This window comes from Tachysurus vachellii, chromosome 1 (assembly GCF_030014155.1).
Source record: "Tachysurus vachellii isolate PV-2020 chromosome 1, HZAU_Pvac_v1, whole genome shotgun sequence".
Classification (NCBI taxonomy): Eukaryota; Metazoa; Chordata; class Actinopteri; order Siluriformes; family Bagridae; genus Tachysurus; species Tachysurus vachellii.
This window is the reverse complement of record NC_083460.1, coordinates 27916125-27936863: the sequence shown is the minus strand read 5'-3', so window position 1 is coordinate 27936863 and position 20739 is coordinate 27916125. Positions and strand designations below refer to the sequence as shown.

The window sequence follows — 20739 nt, the reverse complement described above, 5'->3', positions numbered from 1 at the left end:
CCCCGATGATTCAGCTCAGTGACCAGCCCGGGGGGGCAGGTCAGCTACCAGGCCTGCAGCTCACCTGCCACATGGGGTGATGGGAGAGAGGTATCCAGACTCGGGTTAACAGAGGGAAGCAGGGTATGTGCATGGCCTCCAGCTTCCTCTAAGCTGTCCATTAAAACAGCAGGCTCTCTGAAACAAAGGTTAATCGAGGTCTAGAACAGTAGAGAGGTGCGTGTGAAGCACAGCTACATTGAAAAGAATACTGGACGGCACATTTTTTTCCTTAGCTCTGGTCAGATGGTATCAGGTTCCGTACTAAAGCCCTTTTTACTCGATCCTGAATAAATTGATTTTTTTAGTAGCATATTAGTCTTTATGGATGAAGTTTAATGCAGAATGGAATAAAAATTAGGAAAGTATAGAAACATGGCTTCCTTTTGAAGCCTGCATGTAAAAAAAAGTGTTCCTGACACATGCTCTAAGTGAACAAACAAGGGCTAATGTCAAGGGCCCTTTAAGAGAGGCTGCACAGCCCAGGAGGATGTGACATGGCTCTCATTATTTTCATAAGAAGCACAACATTTACTTTACCTATTATTGGAGGGACTGTGGGAGAATCACCCCCATCTGAAAGCAATTAGAACAGCTCAAGTGCTTGGTGTGAGAAATTCAGCCTTCACAGGGGGAAAACACTCTACCTTTTGCAGGCACGTTTAACCTTGCTCCCTCAGGGCACTTGCTGGAGAACTCAGCCCAAGACGTCTGGCTTAGGCAATTACTATTAATGACCTGAGCATGTTTACTGGCCTATTACAGAGCAATTAGTGCTGCATATCATTTTATTCTTGGAACATTCAACTGTTGCCTGTATTATATAATGCATTACATATTTATTCTATCATTTCTACATTCATTGAAAAATGAAGCATGTCAAGCATATCAAGGGAGTCTGTGGAGAAATTACAATGAACAAATGTCTCATTTAATAAAAAATAAGGTCCAATGACCAAGTAAAACATTCCGAAATTTAAGAAGGAAAAGAGCTGTTTCCTCTTTTAGATAGCTGCTCAGTCAGTCTCACTCGCTTGAGTACAATTCAACTATGTGTTTCAACACCTTGGGGTGATTACAGTGAAAAAGAAAAGCCTCACGAATTTCCTACAACCTCCTCGTCCTATTTTTATATATAAAATAAGCTTTTTATATATTTGGGAAATATCATAAAGCAAAGGCAGAGATTTGTACAGGGCTTATACACTTACTCTATAACTGGCCAAAAGGTTATCTGAAATAAAAAAAGGATTTGACATCGAATGTCATCCACACTGTAACATAACCATTTCGGAAATTATAATTTTATGGAAGCACCAAATTACATACATTCATTGGATCAATAACCTTGGTGAAGGAGCAATTTAAATAATCTGCAGTACTGCTGCAGTGGAAACTGTATTTAAACGTAATCCTTGACCTGAAAACAGGGTCCCTGAGCACATTAAATTCATCCTGTTTTGGTTTTCAGTTATGACACATGACTATAATGTGAATATAATGTGTTCACTATAGTTCATATAAAAGCAATGACCTTTTGATATTTCTTCAAGATAGACAGTGTTTCACTTAAATGAGGTAGAGTTCTGGTTTGAAAAATGATTGGAAAAAGATCAGCTTTCTTACCTGAGCGCATCTCCTATGGTTTTCACACCAGCCCAGAACATCATCACTCTGTAAAAATAAAAAAGGAATAAAAACAATTTTTATGCAAATTATAATCACATGTAGCCACCGAACACAGACTGACCTTTCCATATAATGCGGTTTTCTCTTTCACTGTCATATTACTATATTTTATTTGGTTCTTGTACGGTGAAAACCAGAATTGTTTCCAGAGTGAGGAAGTGCACTGGGCATGGATGAATCACAGTAGATATAAACACAGGAGTACCACACGCCAACGCCATGACCTCTAACGTACGTCAACCTCTAACCACACAGACTGCTGGAAAACTGGTAGCCGGGAATTAAATGTGACTAACAAAGCTAATCATAGTAAAAAAGTGTCTGTGTTTTGACTCGAGCTCCCTTTCTGATTTAAGCTGAAACATCCTAGACAATTGCAAACGGCATTTGGCCATCTCCATAAAGGAAAACTGTAACAGTTTCAATGAAGAAACAGAAAACGCAAGCAGTGTCAGGCATAAACAACTCTTTAAAACAAATCACAGAGTACTAGCACAGATTCGGTCCCTCTAAGCAGGGTTAATTACCCCTCCTTAAACACCCCCTCTGGGCAACCAACATTTATCCTTCGCAAACTCTGCTCATGCCACTTATGAGCTCCCACGCTGCCTTTGTGAGGTCTTAATAAGCTCTTAAGGAGAAAAGAAAAACCCATTATGTTTGAGAGACTGTCCTGAGGTCCAAAAAAGTGATCTCGAAAGGAATGTTGGAACGTAAGATCATCCCAAGAGATTACATCACCCTTTTAAATCCTTCTTGATGAGCGTTCCATATGAAAAGCCAAAACCCACACCTAGAAACAACATGCCAGAAACGGTAACAGGTTCATATGCCAAACAGGTGAAAAACAATGAAAAGCACATCAGTGTCAGGCTCGATTTAATATTGGGGCTATTGATAAAAATGTTTTGTAGTGTAGATTATAATAAATTTAAGACACAGGATTTAATTTTTGCCTAAGGGAGAGTACATTAAGTCCTTTGCTTCCTCCTAGTAAGAGCATTAACCTTTGTGAGTCATCAGAGTTGATTCCTATTCACAACAGTGCTCTGATGGATAGAAACATAAATCCTACCTGTGTGTTTTGAATTGAATCTTAATTTTTTTTATATCCGAAAAGCCATTTAATGAACAGCTGAATGAATTGACTTGCATATGCTTACCTCACCTTCTAGGTTCTTGAGAGAATCCATATATATAATATATTTGCATTTCTTATATTCTTTGCAACATTCTTTGCAACTTTTCCCATTTGGAACAATAATAGTTGAATAGTTTCCACACTCCACTGAAATCCACAGCATCTATGCTTTTTGATGAAGTTTGAATTATATGCAAAAGTGTACACACATGGTACATGTACAGTGCATAGTCTATCCATGACCCCTAGCATACCACGTAGCCAGCTGCGAAAGCTAAGACCAGCACTAGGTCTTAACAACCAAACACATAAGCTTTTGTTCTGCTTGTTTTTTAACCCCATTTAGTGGCTTATTTCACACCACATGCAAACTGCCATCATTCATGGGAATTTATTTTTGGCTCTTTTGGCTTACATGGGACTTGGAGAATGGAGAGGGAAGTCATCAGCGAGATAGCATCTGAACAAGAAAGCATAGAATAGAGAGAGAGAGAGAGAGAGAGAGAGAGAGAGAGAGAGAGAGAGAGAGAGAGAGGCTGTCAGATAGGCTATGTTAAACTGCGTCACTCAGCCTGGCGGCCGCCCCTTTGTTCTTAGCCCCTATACCACATGTGCAGCTGTTTCAGCTCCAAGCACAAAAGAGAAAAACTTCATACCACAAAGACACACGCGCCAACATATCTAAACACACTTTATGACATCTGACAGCAAAAATGTCGCGTGAAATTGTTGCAGATTTTAACCCCTAAGGGCCTAAGAGACGGTGGAGGTGCTCTCATGCCTATGCGCTCAACATTTACATTTAACTTCCTAATTCTGCCATTATGATGATCATTGAACAGCATGGTTTGATTGTAATGGTTTCTGTCTGGGGTTTTCTCATCCCAAATACCAAAACAGAGCTGACTCTTGATCTTTGCTTTATGAAGCATGATGTTAAAAAGGAACCACATTCAAGCAGCCCTAGTCGACTGCTCCAAACGAGAGAGTCATGAGTGATTGTGGCAGCTGAATGTTTGCGTCCTTTTATGTGGACAGGAAGAGCTTGTTTGGACAGAAGAAGAGAGAATCAGGCCTAGTTATGAAGCCCTGCTTTATGCATGTAGGGTCAACTGACAGCTGTAATGACCTGGCTACAGCTGAAATTACAGTTGCGTGCCATTCTGAGCTGTGCAGTCACAACACTTCAGCTGGCTTTCAAATAATTTACACATACTGTAGAAGCTGAGGAGAAACCAAATGACATTTACATTTAAAACATGTACATCTCCATTAAGATCGTTAAAAAGACGCAAGTAAGTCGTGATGCATTTGAAAGGCATAATAAGTTTTTTATTTTTGTGTTGTTTTTTGTTGATAGAAAGGCTAGTACTATAAGTACAATGTGTAAATCCTGATTGACTTCACTGACTGATCATCACTTGAGTTCATAATTGGTCTTAACTAATAGAGGTTATTTTGTTTTCACAGTCAACTTTATTTATACCCTCTAAGATATTTTCTAACAAATTTAGTTGATTCTAGCTCAATTTAAACCCCAGTGACTGGCGACTGACCAAGCAAAGGATAAATTTTGAATAGCACGGTACACTAATGGTCATGAGCGTAGACATTATTTGTCCCCCACATGCTTAATTTCTGACCAGGTCAGACCCAGCATATGAAAGTAAAGACAATCAGTGTTCCCCAAATTCATCTGGATTTGTATCCATTTTGAAACACATTCCAGTTTATTATCATTTATTTATTAATAAATATATATGAGAGGCAGCAATGCATACAGCCTGATAGCTGTATAGCTGAACATTTAATGACCCTAGAATCAGAGCTGTAAAATAATTAAGTCACTGTCCATCCTTTGAAGTCCTTCGTCCCGTAACTATTCTGGGAATCACACCATAAAATAAAACCAAAGCTTATTTACTTCAGCCCACAATGCATCTCGACTTCAAGTCATACTCCAAGTGCCATAATTACACACTTTTGTCTCTGGCCCAAGTCACGGCAGCATTTCATGCCTCCTTGCATCGGCCTGCTTATGATGCAGCAAGTAAAGGCACAGACCTGACAACATTTCCCAGAATAAGAATTACGAGCTACTTTTGTTTTATTATTATTATTTTGGCTCTTCTGGTTACAACATTGTTAGTACGCAGCAAGAGGTAAAGAGAGTCAGGGTCTCAGAGGGGCTCTTTCTGGTCCCCTTCATCCTGTAAACAAGTATTCTGAAACACAGCGGTTTCACTGGATTTTTTTATTACCTCTGTGACTAGGCACACATACATTTGTACACAGCCAAATAATTGCTTTAAAAAGTTACTGGAAGTTTCAAATGTGTAAACATTCTGCATATTGTGCAGAAAACAATGCAATTAGGCAATGTGAGTCAAAGCGTTACACCACATGAGTACCACAAAGACAACAGAGAGAGACTAACTTATATTTTGGATAATCCTAATTGCTTTACTGGCCTTTAATGCAAAATACATCTTTGGATTCAAATGAATAAAATCATATTCTTATATTGATCTGTAAAGGGCATACTCTAGATGCCTCTGTGTCATGTTCAATGGGTAATCCACAACTCTTATATTAATTTATTTCTCAGACAGTTTTATTCAAACTGTCAAATGATGCAGGAATGGTAAAGAGAAACAACTGCAAGTGCAAGGACTCAAGATTGCTACACCACTTGCCAAGCTGTTAGAGAACGACAGTCAGGTACTCAGTAAAGCTGAGACTTAAGCAGTTTCTAACAGCTGAGAGAAAATCTTTACCATGAACAAAGCTGGGCAATTTATCCCATATATTATGTATCGACAATAAGTCAGCAAATAGACTTAGCACGATTTCGCAGAACAGGAGGTCTTCATGAGCTCAAAAGAAAAGAAACAACCTTTTTTGAGTCTCAGATAATGAATGTTATTAAATGACTCGCCGTCTGTCTATCTATTAAACTTTCTTTTGGGGCAAGAAATAATATCACATCAAATTCTCCACCGAATTTGCTATTTTGCTATTCAGTTTCATGTCACTGTCTTCCCAAGAGGCTTAATAAAATATGTGTGATATCTTATAGTTTGACCTGAACAAAATCCACAACAGACATCATATATGCTATACTTATTTAAATGGCATACTAAATGCACACCTACATGTATAGTACACATCTACTATAGTTTCAATAAACGACTGAAGAAGATGTATAAATGACAGTGTATTTGCTTTTCAGGTCATTCTTCGATTGCGTGCGTATGCTTAAAGCCACTGAGAGTGATTTCGAGCTGAGTGAGACATATATATATTTCTTATGTATATATGTGAGGCAGTCTATGGTAAGTCTATATTTAGTCTATATTATATTATTAGTATATCTATATTATCAGTCTATATTTAACACATGGTCAAACTAATGAGTGCTATTAAATCATTTCTGCTATTAAATAATTTCTTTCTTAAGCTCTAAATCTGCTGTGCTTTCAGGGACAAGACTACTTTTTGAGTGAATCATATTTGCCCTGTTTGTGCATAGAGACAACAGAACCTCAGAAAGTGTAAATAGATTTAATTGCTTTTACTTTACAGTGCTGGTCCAGTTTTAAGAACTGCTTTCACAAAACTTTCTCTCATTTCTCATCCTCGGTCGTTTAGTGTTAGAGTGTAAGGCAGTTGTGAAATTTGGACAACACAATGACATTTTAAGTATTTACTGACATTTGCCTCTCATACGCTGCCCTAAACTACCATTAAGAATAAAATAGTAAAGTAACTAGAATTTTACTGTAAAAAAGAAATAGTAAACAAACATAAATCTAGACATAAATCTAGATTAGGCTGAAAAACAGGCTAGGTTTCCATTGTTTTTCTTTTCTGCTACACCACTTACCTTTCATTTATCTTACTCTAGTTTGTTCCTCTCCCACATACATTAATCACAGGGCAGATCAGAACAAAAAGGAAGCGAAAGACAAAATCAGATCAAGGAACAGGATCTGCTTTGGGTGCTGCAGTTGTTCAACCTCTGAACTGATTCCCTACCACCCACAGAGGAGACATACATGTGTGACCCTGAGCTTTTCATGAACCATGAGGTGCAAACTAGAAACATTTGAAGGTCACACTGCATTTGCAGAGCTGAGAGAAAAAATGTGGCCAAGAACTCCTTGCTGCGTGCTCAATGTGGAGCTTCTTTCCAACGTGGATCTAATTAGGGTGATTTGAAGCCACAAGGTCAATTAATTAGCATGAATTGCTGCAAAAAAAAAAAGCAGCAATGACTTCAATTCCTGAGAGATGGTACTAAGACAGCGCAAGTATAAACGCTGTTACTCGCCAACAACAAGTAAGAATGCTATTATTTCACTGTCGTGTATTTAAGTCTAGTTCGTCACCTTGTCTCTGATGGAAAAGGCTTTCAATGGGCCTAAAATTTGGCACCACTTGAGAAAGAGCAGAAAGCTAACATAAAAGAGCACTTCAAGAAAATTAGGCTACACACCATTTGCTTAGAGGTTGGGGGGCCCCTTCTATTAACACAAACCCAGGTGGGCAAAAGGAAAAACAGCCAGAAAAGCTAAACACAGCTCCTTCAACCACACTTTAAACAGCACTTAATGACTTCCCCTTTAATGACCAAACTGAACACACACTTAAGTGGGCTGTTATGTTGACTATACATTGTAACAAGGCTTGGAAATATAATATAATATAATATATAAGTACAATATGATGTACACTATTTCCTAAACCTTTCAAACTATAGTGATGTGGTCAAATTGCAGTGTTTATTATAAATTAACTGTTACTCAAAGACTGAACTTAAAAATTTGGGGTTTTTTTTAGGTTTCATTCATTAGTCTGCGTGAACATAGAAAATGAAATTCAAATGAAACATGACATGCACCTCAAATATTGTGTACTAATATTTTTGTAATATCAGGCAACCATACATTGTAGCCATAATTTTTTCAAGTGTGGTGATGAAATACTACTAATATAATAGATATACTCTATTCTTTATTAGAATAAAGTGATACGTTCAAATGCAATCATGACTTTGACTCTTAGCACAAACCTAAATACTACATATGGTCTAGTTATTGCACATATGGTCTAAATAATACTCCATAAAGAGTATTAAGTAAATAGGTTTGTGTCAAATATGGTACTGTAAACTGTAGCCTGTACCGTTTAATGTGTAACGAATCAGTTGCTAATAATTTTGTAATGTTTCCTATAGTTTAACCAGTGGTGTGATGTTAAGGCTCTGACCTGAAGACGTCTGAAGGCGGAGGTGAGCTGAGTGATGTGCAGCGTGAGGCAGCGCGAGGTGCAGCGCGCGCTGTTAATCTTCTCCACAGTCTCTCCGTCTTCAGCACCGGTCCTGCGCGCGACGCTCAACTTCACAACGCAGCACAGCAATATCGGCAAAACCCCGGAGACAAACATGTTCCTGCTGTCACTTTTTCGTTAGGATGTAACATGCACGCCGAATGTCTCGTGTAGGTTTTTTTTTTATCGACGTAAATCCCACCTGAATTTAAGGCGCACGGAGAATGTACTGTGCACGCGCCGTCAGAACTGAAGTGCAGAGTCGCCTCAAGATGGTCACTCCCCCCTCCCCTATACACACACACACACACACACACACACACACACACACACACACACTGCCATTTGTTTGAACGTGTGGCACTTTGACACTTGCTAAAGGCTTTTGAACCAACATTTCTGCTTTCTGAATGACTTCTCTCTGCCCAGAATTAAAGGTTTTAGACATAATTAAAAAAAAAAACACACAATTTAAATACAAGTGGCAAATCTCCACTTCACTTGGCTGTGGATCCTATACTGGGTACACTGGGTGTGAGGCATGGGGTCAGACCCGGGATGGGATTATAACCACTTTACATCAGACAATCACTACACCATTTGGCCAAACATTTGCCTACACCTGAACCTGTGGATCTTTCTTAAACAGTTGCCACAAAGTTGGAAACACAATTTTTTAATTGTACTGCTGTAGCTTTAAGAATTAATTCCTCCCAAACCTGTTCCAGCATGAAGGTACACATGTGCACAAAATAAGGACCATCATGAAATCATGGTCTGTAATGTCTGAACATCTTTGGGATAATGCTGACTGCACCCCAAAACTCCTGACGCAACATTGATGCCTGACCTGACAAATGCTCTTGTGCCTGAATGAGCACAGTCACAAGTTCACCAGTCTTTTTCTAAAATCTAGTGAAAAAAACCCTGCAAGTGGGGGTTATTATTACAGCAAAGGGAGGCTTCATCTGGAATGGGATTTACAAAAACATATCCAAATGTCTACAAGCCTTTGGCTATATAGTACAGCACTGCACGATTTTGAAAGGTGGGAGGAAACCAGAAATCCCAGATAAAACCCACATACCCACAGCGAGAGCCTGCACAGAATTTCCACACAGGTTTGGTCTGTGACAGTAACCCGAGCATAAGATTGAACCCAAGGACCCTGAGGCTGTGGGGCAGGAATGTGCTTAAATACAGCTTAATTAGTTTCTATCATTTGAATCAGTATCAGTTGTAAGGGTCAAAGTATCATTAAAGTTCAAAAAGTGCAGGAAATCAATTGACCATGTACAGCAATCACTAAATAAAAGTAAAACCTAAATCACCTTTGATAGCATATGTTAAAATAGGATCAATATTTGGACTTAAAAATTAAAAGTTGTATGTTATACCATAGCTTGCCCATGAGGGTACTAAACTCTACCTTTCTTTGATTCTGGCATGGGACCCTCAAGCATATACCTTTTTTACTTTTAGCAGGGATTTTTTTTAAGGGCAATTATGGTCCATTATGTAGCATAAATCCCTTACAAAGGTACATGATACCCATGTTTGTAAGTAAAAGACACATTAAAGATACAAAACATATATGCCTGAGGGAACCACCCCAGTAGCAGGTTTAGTACTTTTTTCTGGGAGTGAAGATTACCTTTATTTCCAACTAGCACTGCAATGGGTTCTTTGATTTTTCTCTTTAGGTAACACTTAAGTGTTTCATATAGAGCCCTAATACAGAGTTCAGTTTCAATTGTATCCCTTTACAGCAGCATAAATAACAGAAACAGAATGTGATTCTTCAAAGTTTCTCTAAATGTTAAAGTATTTTTATCTCCTTAAATGACTTTTTACTTTGCACTTCTAACAAGAAGGTTTTACACCGAATCTTTTCCCAGAGGAACGAGCAAAAGAACAAGTAAGATTATAATTATGTGGGCTAAATTAAATTAAAAATAAATCTACAGAATTCATACCCCAGGGGGTGTAACCTTACTAAGAAGCAGTTGTACAGTTTTCTATGCAAAGTATACAGTTTTTTTTCTTTTTTTTGTTTTACAGTCATTCATTTGAGCACAACAATCATGATTCAGTTTGCATTATTGCCTTTTTGAGAGTCATTCTTATATTTACTACATACTACCACAAGCTTCAAAAAATCTAACTTATTCCGATTTTTTTTGTTTCATCACTGGACATAGGAATGACCATCTGGAGTCCAAAATCTAAAACATCTGGCTAATCCATGGTTGAATTACTGCATTGCACAAGAGATATAAAAATGATAATTCCTTCACATTTGCCAGTAATTTTGTAGGTGAAGCATAAAGGATTGAGTAACGTAAAAGTCACGAGGGAGCACACACTTCCCTGCATTTCTCAAAAGGCATGGGTATGGCATTGAACCTGATTTAGCACAAAAAATGTGCAATCATGTCTAAAGCATATAAATGTGCAGTAATTTAGTTACTAGGTCGAGAGTACAATGATAATGACCTTGTGCTATACATCTCCTGGGAACAAGCATAGAAGATATTAAACTGATCACAGACATGCACTATTTTGTTCAAAGCCAGCTGAACAAATGACATGCTTTTCTACAGGCTACAAAGCCACATAAATGGTAAGGTAAAACAGTCAACAGGCTTTATGCAGCAGAGCAAAATACCTGTCATAAATCCTCAAATTGTGCACTGATTATTATTTTAGCATCATTTCCCAGAAGGTACTAAATTAAGTCTTTATTCATTTGCATCAAAAGATTTTTGGTGGTGGTGGTGGTGTGTGTGTGTGTGTGTGTGTGTGTGTGTGTGTTGTGTGTGTGAGTGTGTGTGTGTGTGGCATACCTTTAAATCTTTACTATAAAGGGTAATTATGGTCAAATTATGTAGCTTAAATCCCTTACAAAGGTATCAAAGTTTGCAGCATAAAGACATATTAGAGATACAAAAGACATACGCTTGAGGGTAAAACCAGGTTTAGCGACAACATCAGATTTAGTATTTTTTTCCTGAGAGAGAAGATTACCTTTAGTTCCATATAGCACTGTTTAATCTTCAATAATAGTTCTAAAATGAACTTGGTTCAGCAACAACAACAACAACAACAACAACAACGAAAAGGGTTCATCAAAGGTTCTCTAAACACATAAGACTTCTTCTCTTCTTGAATGAATGTAACTGAACTGAATTGAATTGAAGATATGAAGTTCACTACATATGCATAGACATTTTCTGTTAAATAGAACCCCATTTGGGGATCAGGCAGCTGGAGAGATCTAGCGTCCTCCTGTGGTAAATTAGCAAACTACACAGAACTTATCCTTCCTGTGCAATAGACCAGATGTTAATAAACTGTCTATTTAGGGGAATTCAAATTCTGTGTATTCGACACTATTGTTCTATTAGTATTAAATTGTTTAACGTTTTGTTTCGACAAAATTTAAGTTTAACGTAGATGTGGGAGATTTTTTTGACTGCTTGTTAGCTTATTAGCAAGAACTTGGCATCATGTCAACAATGCTGCTCTTCTACAGCCTGCCAAAGTCCAGGTCATGCATACATCGTCTAAGCGGTCAGAAAATACACCGTGGCATAAGACCTAATTTAATATATCCAAAAAAAAAAAAAAAAAAAAAGAAAGAAAAGAATATGGGACGAATGATTTGTTTTTTTGCCCTGGTGCGTTTTTGTGCTGTCATTGCTACACATCTGTCGCCTGTTCCATGTGATGATAAAAGCGTGATGAAACTCGCCCGACTTGCTGTAAATTACATCAACGAGGACAGACAAGAAGGATACAAATTTGCCCTTAACAGACTTTTCAACGTGCAGGTTCATCCACAGGTTGGTATTCTTGTCATTAAGTAAATGTGGTGTTATATACTAGTCAGTACATGTGCATGCATCACATACTGTTTATGACACATGCTACTTAGTACACTAGTATGTGGTTTTGTTTATTAGCAGATTTAGACTTGTTACGCCATTTATGTATTAATATCATGGATTTATGATATCACTGTATTTGTATCCAAAGGTTTAAAACACTAGAAATGAAGGAAATGGATAAGATGTAGAAAATTATACACTTCTGTGATGCCTATCTTTGCGTCTATAGTCGAGTCGAGTCAAGTCGAGTCGAGTCAAGTCAAGTCAAGTCAAGTAGCTTTTATTGTGATTACAACCATATATAGCTGTTGCAGTACACAGTGAAATGAGACAATGTTTTTCCAGGATCAAGGTGCTACACAGAACAAAGACAGAGCTATAAGGACTTAGTAAGTAGTCCTAGATACATAAAGTGCATCTGTGAAACCTGGTGCAAACAGTGCAGGACAAGACAAACAAGACAGTGCAGGACAAAAAACAGTGCAGGACAAGACAAACAAGACAGTGCGGGACAAGACAAACAAGACAGACAAGACAGTGCAGAACAAAAGACAGTGCAGGACAAGACAAACAAGACAGTGCAGGACAAGACAAGCAAGACAGACAGGACAGTGCAGGACAAACAATACAAGACAATACACAAATGACAATACACAAAAACAGAGCTGACAAGTGTAAATACTGTATGTTCAAACAATATTACGTGCGCAGAAATACCGGAATGAACACATTAGTATTATAACAGCAGCTACATGAGGTATTGTAAAGTATTGTGCAAAACAGCAATCAACTGAAATGTGAGACAGCATGAGCAAAGAGCAAAAACAGTGTGCAAAATAAAGAGAGACGATTAACCAGAAGGAAACAACTGATTTCATGAAACTACTGTCAATATTTATCACAATGTCGTTGTACACTGAAAGTGAGTGATAAATAAAAATAAAGACAAAGATTGTCAAAAAGATAAAGATAAAGACAAAGATAAAGACAAAAATATACATTTGTTTTATTTAGTTCTGGGCAACAATTTAATGATAACTTTTGTGTACAAAAATTACAAACATGCTTATGAAGCATCAAAACAGATTTCAACTGCAGTTTAGTATGAGATATGATTTGGTTTTAAACAAGGCCATTATATTGAATATAAGTACTTTAGAGTATCTGAAATACAATCTTTTTTTTTTTTTTCAAACCAACATATATGGACATTTAGAAAATGTTTGACGATATATAAAGGACTATGTCTTAACTTGCTGATTTGTTTCAGGGTCCAGCTGGAAAGGTTTACTATCTAGACTTGGATGTGCTGGAGACTAAATGTCATGTCCTCAGTCGAAAATCATGGAAGCGCTGTGATATAAGGCCCTTTATGGAAACAGTAAGCCTGCTTTTCAAAACAGATCCCAAATCCAAGCAAAATTTGGCCAGGTCATGGTTGATCAATGATATTTATTTTACCAATGGAGTGTTTATTATTTGTGATAATGCATTGCTCACCGCTCACCACTTCTGTGCAACTGTGAGCTGGGGTTGGTCCCAAAACCTTTTCCTCTATTTCAATATTCAATATTTCAACACAAACTGTACTGTGTGATTATTATATGAAGTATTTAAAAGGTTTTTAAAGCTTTGCCCATTTTTTTTTTTACTGATTAAGCCTAGAACATTAAATACTGCATAGCTGTTTGATGATTAATTATTATGCTTAATTCTTTTCCATCTGTTACTGTTTCCCACCACATCAACAATAAGTATTGAATAGCCATCTGAAAGCAAAAGGGTGCTCTCTGACTTTTGCACAGCACTGACATGTTTGGCATGGTAGTGGTGAATTCTTATGCTTTTTTAAAATGAAGGAAAAAAAATTATGAAATTATATTGATCTCCCACATCATTATTATGGGCTGGTATGTATAATCCTGGTTAATTCTATTTTAATTCTAGGTTTTATCATTACAAATGGTGGAAGAAGACAAGGCACAGTTTCATCTAGCACTTTCATTAATGCACAGTATTTTTTAAATCTGTGCAGCTGTTAGCCAGATAAAGCTGTTTAAACATCCCCAGTGTCTGATTGTACATGAAAATATCTATAATCTCTACCTTTATACCTACACTGAAGACGAACACAGTAGGTGTCTCTAATAATGTGGCAAGTAAGTGTTTACAAATCCCACTGCATCTGATATACTTTTCCATACATACCATGATAGTGTCATATAAGATCTGCTCCGTGGTGGTCCTATGATGGTCTGTATACTTTGAAAGACAGGGAATGGGACTAATTGTGCACAGATGGGCTGCAGAAATTGGGCATATATGCAGTGCATCTAGAAAGAATCTCTCACAATACATGTCTATTTTCAGCATCAGTATACTTTATATATTTTACCCTTGCGACAGACAATTAGAAATGTGGCTAATACTTAAAAAAAAAACACGAAAAATTAGCTAGATATTAACTTGTGCTTATTTATTCATGCATGCCATCCTAACTTCCAGTAGCAAGAGTATTTTTTACAGAAGCTGGCACAAAGGCAACTTATTTCTCATCACTTCTGAGAGCAGTTAATTTTTGTTTAAATGGAAAAAGTGTTGCTTTTTTGATGTTGGCAACAAACTAGTCCAAATCAGACCAATTAATCAGACCAAATGTTTTAAACTAATGGCAACAGCAATGTAATAAAGCCAGAAACTGCTGATGAGCCTATAAAAGCTCATCACAAACGATACACTTTGTAACACTGGGGCCTGGAAAAATGGGACAGACAGGAAAAAAACATTTTTTGTATTTTTGTTTCTGTGTGACCTTAAATTATTATTTTATTTTGAATTGTTTTGTAGCAAATCTCTGGGAACTGCAACACTACCATACTACACACGCCAGAAGGCCTGTCCTATCTCTACAGCTACGACTGCACTCTTGTACCAGGTCTTCAAATCAAGAGTCCAAAGAATTTAGTCATGATAACAATTATGGTATTAAAATAGAGCTAATTACTCTACTATTCATCTTTGTTTTTCAGACCCCCCTGAAAAGTTACAGAAGACATGTCCAGACTGCCCCCTACTGTTGGCCGTGGATAGTGACAGAGCCATGTCTAGTGCTAAGATCACTCTTCGCAGTTACAACGCTCAGAGCACTTTACCTGTACAGCTCACAGTGGCAGCTATAACCCGAGTCTCTGACCAGGTACTGCATTATCTCTACACAGACTGAAATGCAGTACTGAAAATGTCTGGTATGCAGACTATATCAATGAACTTTGTAGATGAAGTGTAAGGGTGGTCATGTTTGATCATAGCTATTTATTACTGCATTCAGAAAACATTAATCAATAAAACAATAGGTGATATATTCATAGAAATGTCAAGATGAAATTCACGTCCAGAAGCAATCATGTTTGCACCATTTCTTAAATGAAAGAGGATGGTCCGATATGGATGCCGTGGAGTTTTGCACTTCCTCAGTTTTTACTGAACAGTTATTATTGCTAAGTGGATAATCTCACCTGTATTCTGTAAATTTGCACCTAAGGACTACTGCTTTAAGCATAAAAACTGTCCATTGCTAAAAGACTTTTTATTCACAATCTACTCATCCTTTCAACACACTAAGCACAATTTCACTTTATAGTATGCAGTTGTAGAAGAGTACTGATTTATGTGATTTATATACACACCATCTGGTGTCATTACCGAGTCTGGTTCTTCTCAAGGATTCTTCATCATTTTGTGTCAGGGAGTTTTTCCTCACCTCTGTTGTCTCTGGCTCACTCTTTTGGGATCTAAATCTACATCCAGATTTCTTGCTGCTTTGTGACAATGTCTACTGTTGATTTACCGTTAAAAACTTTATGTAAATAAAATTGAATATATAAATACCTAACAAGTAACGGAAATCATTTTGAGTTTCACACTGAATCTATTATATAATCTCATCTAAACTAACATTCATCTTTTATATGACATTGTTCTGAGTGCCTACAGAGTGTCACTGGTGTAAATTGTACCAAGTAGCTAGTTTGTTTGCACAGTATTAGGTTACAATATTAGAATTGAAAGATAAATCAAAATATACAAGACAAATAAATTATTCCAGTTTTTTTTTTTTCAATTTAAATTATAACTATTATATTAGTTTGTTATTGACAGTAATTCACAGTTTTATTATGTTTTTTTTTATACTACAGACAGGTCTGTCTGTAAGACCTTTTACTTTGTTTCTGTAGTAATCATTACAGTTAGGTAATGTACTGTAGTACATTAAATGTAGTTTAAAAAGACAAACATTAAAATGAAATAAAATAAAATAAAATAAAATAAATAAACAAGAGCAGGGAGAACAGGCTAAATGAATTCTACTCTCTTATCGATCAGGTCTCTCCAGCCGCAGCCATTTTTGTTGAGTACACTGTGCAGGAATGCTCTGTGCCACCGGTGGATGAAGCTTTGTGCCTCCCTGCTGATGCTGGGAAAGGGGTAATCACATAAAAACTTTCATTATTGCTACTTTGTGGTTTACTACAGACCATATTTATTTGTTACACTTTTTTGTATAGTCCACAATATGGCTATTATTATAAATGTGAATTGATTCACATTTATATGTCCAATTCAATGTTTTTTCCAGAAGCTAACATCACTTTGGGTATCTTACAGCTATTTGCCCATGTGTCCCAAGGTGATATTTGTTTTTGTTTCAGCCCATTGGTTTCTGTGGTGGGGCGGTTTTTGGCGCTGAAGCTACCCCAACCGATGTTAAGGTGTCCTGTGAAATATTCCACCCTCAGGTACCATAAATATCTACTTTGTTTGTCAGCCTTGTTCCCCAGCTCATGCTCTATAAAAGTTTATTTTCTTGGAAGAGAAAATTTTCCAGCTTGGAAGCAATAGCGAATAAGATCCAGATGGAGTCGATGACAGCAAAACAACACCCCAAAGGAGTCTCCTGTGAGTCAGCAGCATCGGAGGGTGAAACTTGCGAGCCAAAACTAACACAGAAACTCCCTTAAACCTCTTTTTGTCCCCACTCACCCCACACCTCATCTATCTTTATTTTTGTTCTTCCCTCTTTAGCATCTTTCTCAGTTTGAGTCTTTAGTATAAATAACTATGGGTAACATTCGAGACAATAGGCAGCATTACACTTTAAGTGCAAATAGCATCAGAAATGTCAGACATGAATAAAGACATGATTAAGTTAAAAAATTATGCAAATCTGAAAATGTAAGTCTTCTTATGCATTCTCAAATGTATTAAGTATAGCCATGAATGATGATTTTGTGATGAAAAGAATTGTTTAACCTGTCTACCGTTTTAGAAGCATATGCATAGCTTCTTTAATGTAAACTTGCATAAAACACTCACATTATTATTAAGAGTTAAGAAAAAAAAATATTTAACAGAATGTCCACCTTCTTCCGTCTTAGAAGATGTTAGGGTTTGCATTCAGATATAACGTTTGTCAATACACAACACATAAGCAGGGCCAAGCTAGCATAAAATTAAAATAAAAAATTATATAATGTCTTTTAATATGATGATTTTAGATGTTAAAATTGAAATAAACTACCAAGATACAAAAAGTAGGGCTACTCCACCCGGCTTTTAGAGTTATCCTGCTGAAATAAATATAGCCATTCCAAGGTATGGAGTCATAGCAAATCACTCACTCTCACTCATTTTCTACCGCTTATCCGAACTACCTCCGGTCACGGGGAGCCTGTGCCTATCTCAGGCATCATTGGGCATCAAGGCAGGATACACCCTGGACGGAGTGCCAACCCATCGCACACACACACTCTCATTCACTCACGCAATCACACACTACGGACAATTCTCCAGAGATGCCAATCAACCTACCATGCATGTCTTTCGAACAGGGGAGGAAACCGGAGTACCCAGAGGAAACCCCCGAAGCACGGGGAGAACATGCAAACTCCACACACAAAAGGCGGAGGCGGGAATCAAACCCCCAACCCTGGAAGTGTGAGGCGAACGTGCTAACCACTAAGCCACCGTGCCCCCCATAGCAAATCAATTTTTTTTATTAATTTATAGGATGTGCAGGCAGACATAATGTACACTAACTGTAAGAAAAATCTCATTGTGATTATTTATGTTGATGTAAATATAGAATATTTGGAAATTTTGTATGTCAAAGGAAGTTATCTTTAATCTAATATACATAGAAGCAGAAGAATGGGCAAGGGAAAATCTGTAGTGCTCTTCTTATAAATCCATGCTTTCATCCATTCTCTGAGCCACTTCTCCTATTGAGGGTCACAGGAAACCTGGACTCTATTCCATGGGAATCTGGGTACAAGGGGGGATCACTCACAAGGCACAATCACACATGCTCATACAATTTAAAGATAACAGTCAGCCTACAACATATGAATGTTGAGGAGGAGACAGGAGTACACAGTGGAAAGACCCAAATCTCGAAGTTTGAATGCAAACTCTGCACACATGGCAGACAGAGGAATCAAATCCTCAACCCCTGGGGTTGGAGGCAAACGGGCTAACCACTAAGCCAATGTACCCACTTGTTTGATGTATGAAAAATGTAGGTTATATAACTTGTTCATTGTTTGAGCACAGAGCAGTATGGACCAGTATAATCCTTGCAACATAATTGTGCTAGGATTTGCAGTCTAACAGCTGGTAAACGAATCCAGTGTAAAATATTCTTATGTGCAATGAAGTGCTGGTGCAAACTAATAGAATGATGCATTTTCTTCCCTCACTGTGTAGCACTCTTGGAATTCTGTTGGCAGTGATGCCGGCACACAGCAGGTGGAAAAGCCGAGTCCTCTCCCAGAGGTGCCAGCCCGTCCTTCAGTTCTTGATCCCCCTGTCCACGCGTTTCATGAAACCAATCCAGGTGGACTGCTAGACCCTGTTCAGCAACCTCTTCCACACAACCCTAATTCTTATCAATCATCCAGTGAATCCAGTGAGTCTTCTTCGGAGGAGGAGATTGTTGGTTCAGTTAGAATCGCAAGGCCTCCGCTAAACTTCCGCTATATTCCACCTTCACGCCAGAAGAGAGAGGGAACTGTGGCAACGATCAGTCCTACTTTCCTGGCTGTGTTCCCCAGCATACCGTCTCCTTTCCGTTCCTGCCCTGGAGCATCTCGTTATACCACTGCATAAAAATAATCAGAGCGTGGTGGTCATGACAATTCAAACAAAACTATGAGAAGTTATAGACAGTTATGACTAGATTTAGCAGACAGATCTTGTCTTAGTACTTTATTCAAAAAACCCGATGAAATTGTGCATAGTCCATAAAATGTATACACATTATTATAAGATCTGGTTGCAACACTCATATTATGTCTCTTTGAGAACAAGTATAATAAAGAATCTTTGTGCTCAAGTGATATTCATGTTGTGCTGATACCAATATATAATAATATATGTGTATCTATTGATCTATATTTATCTGATAGGTGTATATATAATATATACTTATATATCTATATATATTCATGCCAGAACATTACATATTAACTTCTCACTTAATATTGTATATACAGTATCTCACAGAAGTGAGTACATGCCTCACGTTTTTGCAAATATTTTAGTATATTTTTTTATGTGACAACACTGAAGAATTGACAGTGTGCTACAATGTAAAGTAGTGAGTGTACAGCTTGTATAACAGTGTAAATTTGCTGTCCCCTCAAAATAACTCAACACACAGCCATTAATGTCTAAACCGCTGGCCACAATAGCCATTTTCTCCCCCTGGTGTCATGTGACTCGTTAGTGTTACAAGGTCTCACGTGTGAAAAGGGAGCAGGTGTGTTAAATTTGGAGCTATCTCTCATACTGGTCACTGGAAGTTCAACATGGCACCTTATGGCAAAGAATTGTTGCTCAACATAAAGATGGTTGGTAGGCTAAGGATCGTAGGCTATATGAAGATTGCCAAGACCCTGAAAATGAGCTACTGCATGGTGACCAAGACCATACAGTGGTTTACCAGGCCGACCTTTCCATGGTCGACCAAAGAGGTTGAGTTCAGATGGTCAGCATAATATACAAAGGTTGTGTTTGGGAAATAGAAGGGTTAGGTGTTCAGCCTGTCAGTGCTCAGACCATACACCAGACACTGGATCAAATTGGTCTGCATGGCTGTCGTCCCAGAAGGAAGCCTCATCTAAAGATGATGCACAAAAAAGCCCACAAACTGTTAGCTGAAGATAAGCAGATTAAGGACATGGATTACTGGAATCATGTCCTGTGGTCTGATGAGACCAGGATAAACTTATTTGGTTCAGATGGTGTAACGCGTGTGTGGCGGCAACCAGATGAGGAGTACAAAGACAAGTGTGTCTTGCCTACAGTCAAGCATGGTGGTGGGATTGTCATGGTCTGGGGCTGCAGGAGTGCTTCCTGCACTGGGGAGCTACATTACATTGAGGGAACCATGAATGCCAACATGTACTGTGACATACTGAAGCAGATCATGATCCCCTCCCTTTGAAGACTGGGCCACAGGGCAGTATTCCAACATGATAATGACCCCAAACACACCTCCAAGACGACCACTGCCTTACTAAAGAAGCTGAGGGTAAAGGTGATGGACTGGTCAAGCATGTCTCCAGACCTAAACCCTATTGAGCATCTGTG

At 37.9% G+C, this 20739-nt stretch overlaps 2 protein-coding genes across 4 annotated transcripts in view; one reads left to right on the top strand and one right to left on the bottom strand.

Moving 5' to 3' along the window:
• The window catches only part of anos1b (anosmin 1b), a 35820-nt gene extending 27371 nt beyond the window's left edge, over positions 1 to 8449 (bottom strand). For all 3 annotated transcript variants that reach the window (XM_060881249.1, XM_060881258.1, XM_060881241.1), the window contains exons 1-2: positions 8141 to 8449; positions 1666 to 1713 (exon numbers count right to left, since the gene is read on the bottom strand). In XM_060881249.1, coding sequence (XP_060737232.1) covers positions 1666 to 1713; positions 8141 to 8317 — 225 coding nt within the window. In that variant the 5' untranslated portion in view covers positions 8318 to 8449. The remainder of the gene's footprint in view (positions 1 to 1665; positions 1714 to 8140) is intronic.
• A 3325-nt stretch (positions 8450 to 11774) lies between these two features.
• Positions 11775 to 19476, top strand: si:ch211-262h13.5 (uncharacterized protein LOC571127 homolog). Its single transcript, XM_060881228.1, has 7 exons — positions 11775 to 12045; positions 13361 to 13471; positions 14938 to 15025; positions 15120 to 15286; positions 16474 to 16575; positions 16800 to 16886; positions 18853 to 19476. Exons 1-7 carry the CDS (start codon positions 11851 to 11853, stop codon positions 19252 to 19254), a joined length of 1152 nt encoding a protein of 383 aa, XP_060737211.1. The 5' UTR covers positions 11775 to 11850; the 3' UTR covers positions 19255 to 19476.
• Positions 19477 to 20739: the final 1263 nt, after the last annotated feature.

What these genes read in the sequence shown, in the direction of transcription:
- si:ch211-262h13.5 (XM_060881228.1), top strand. Translation starts at nt 11,851, where the DNA reads ATGGGACGAATGATTTGTTTTTTTGCCCTGGTGCGTTTTTGTGCTGTC. An exon ending in TAACCCGAGTCTCTGACCAG is followed by an intron (nt 15,287 to 16,473) that starts GTACTGCATTAT and finishes CTTATCGATCAG; the next exon opens with GTCTCTCCAGCCGCAGCCAT. An exon ending in GTGAAATATTCCACCCTCAG is followed by an intron (nt 16,887 to 18,852) that starts GTACCATAAATA and finishes CTCACTGTGTAG; the next exon opens with CACTCTTGGAATTCTGTTGG.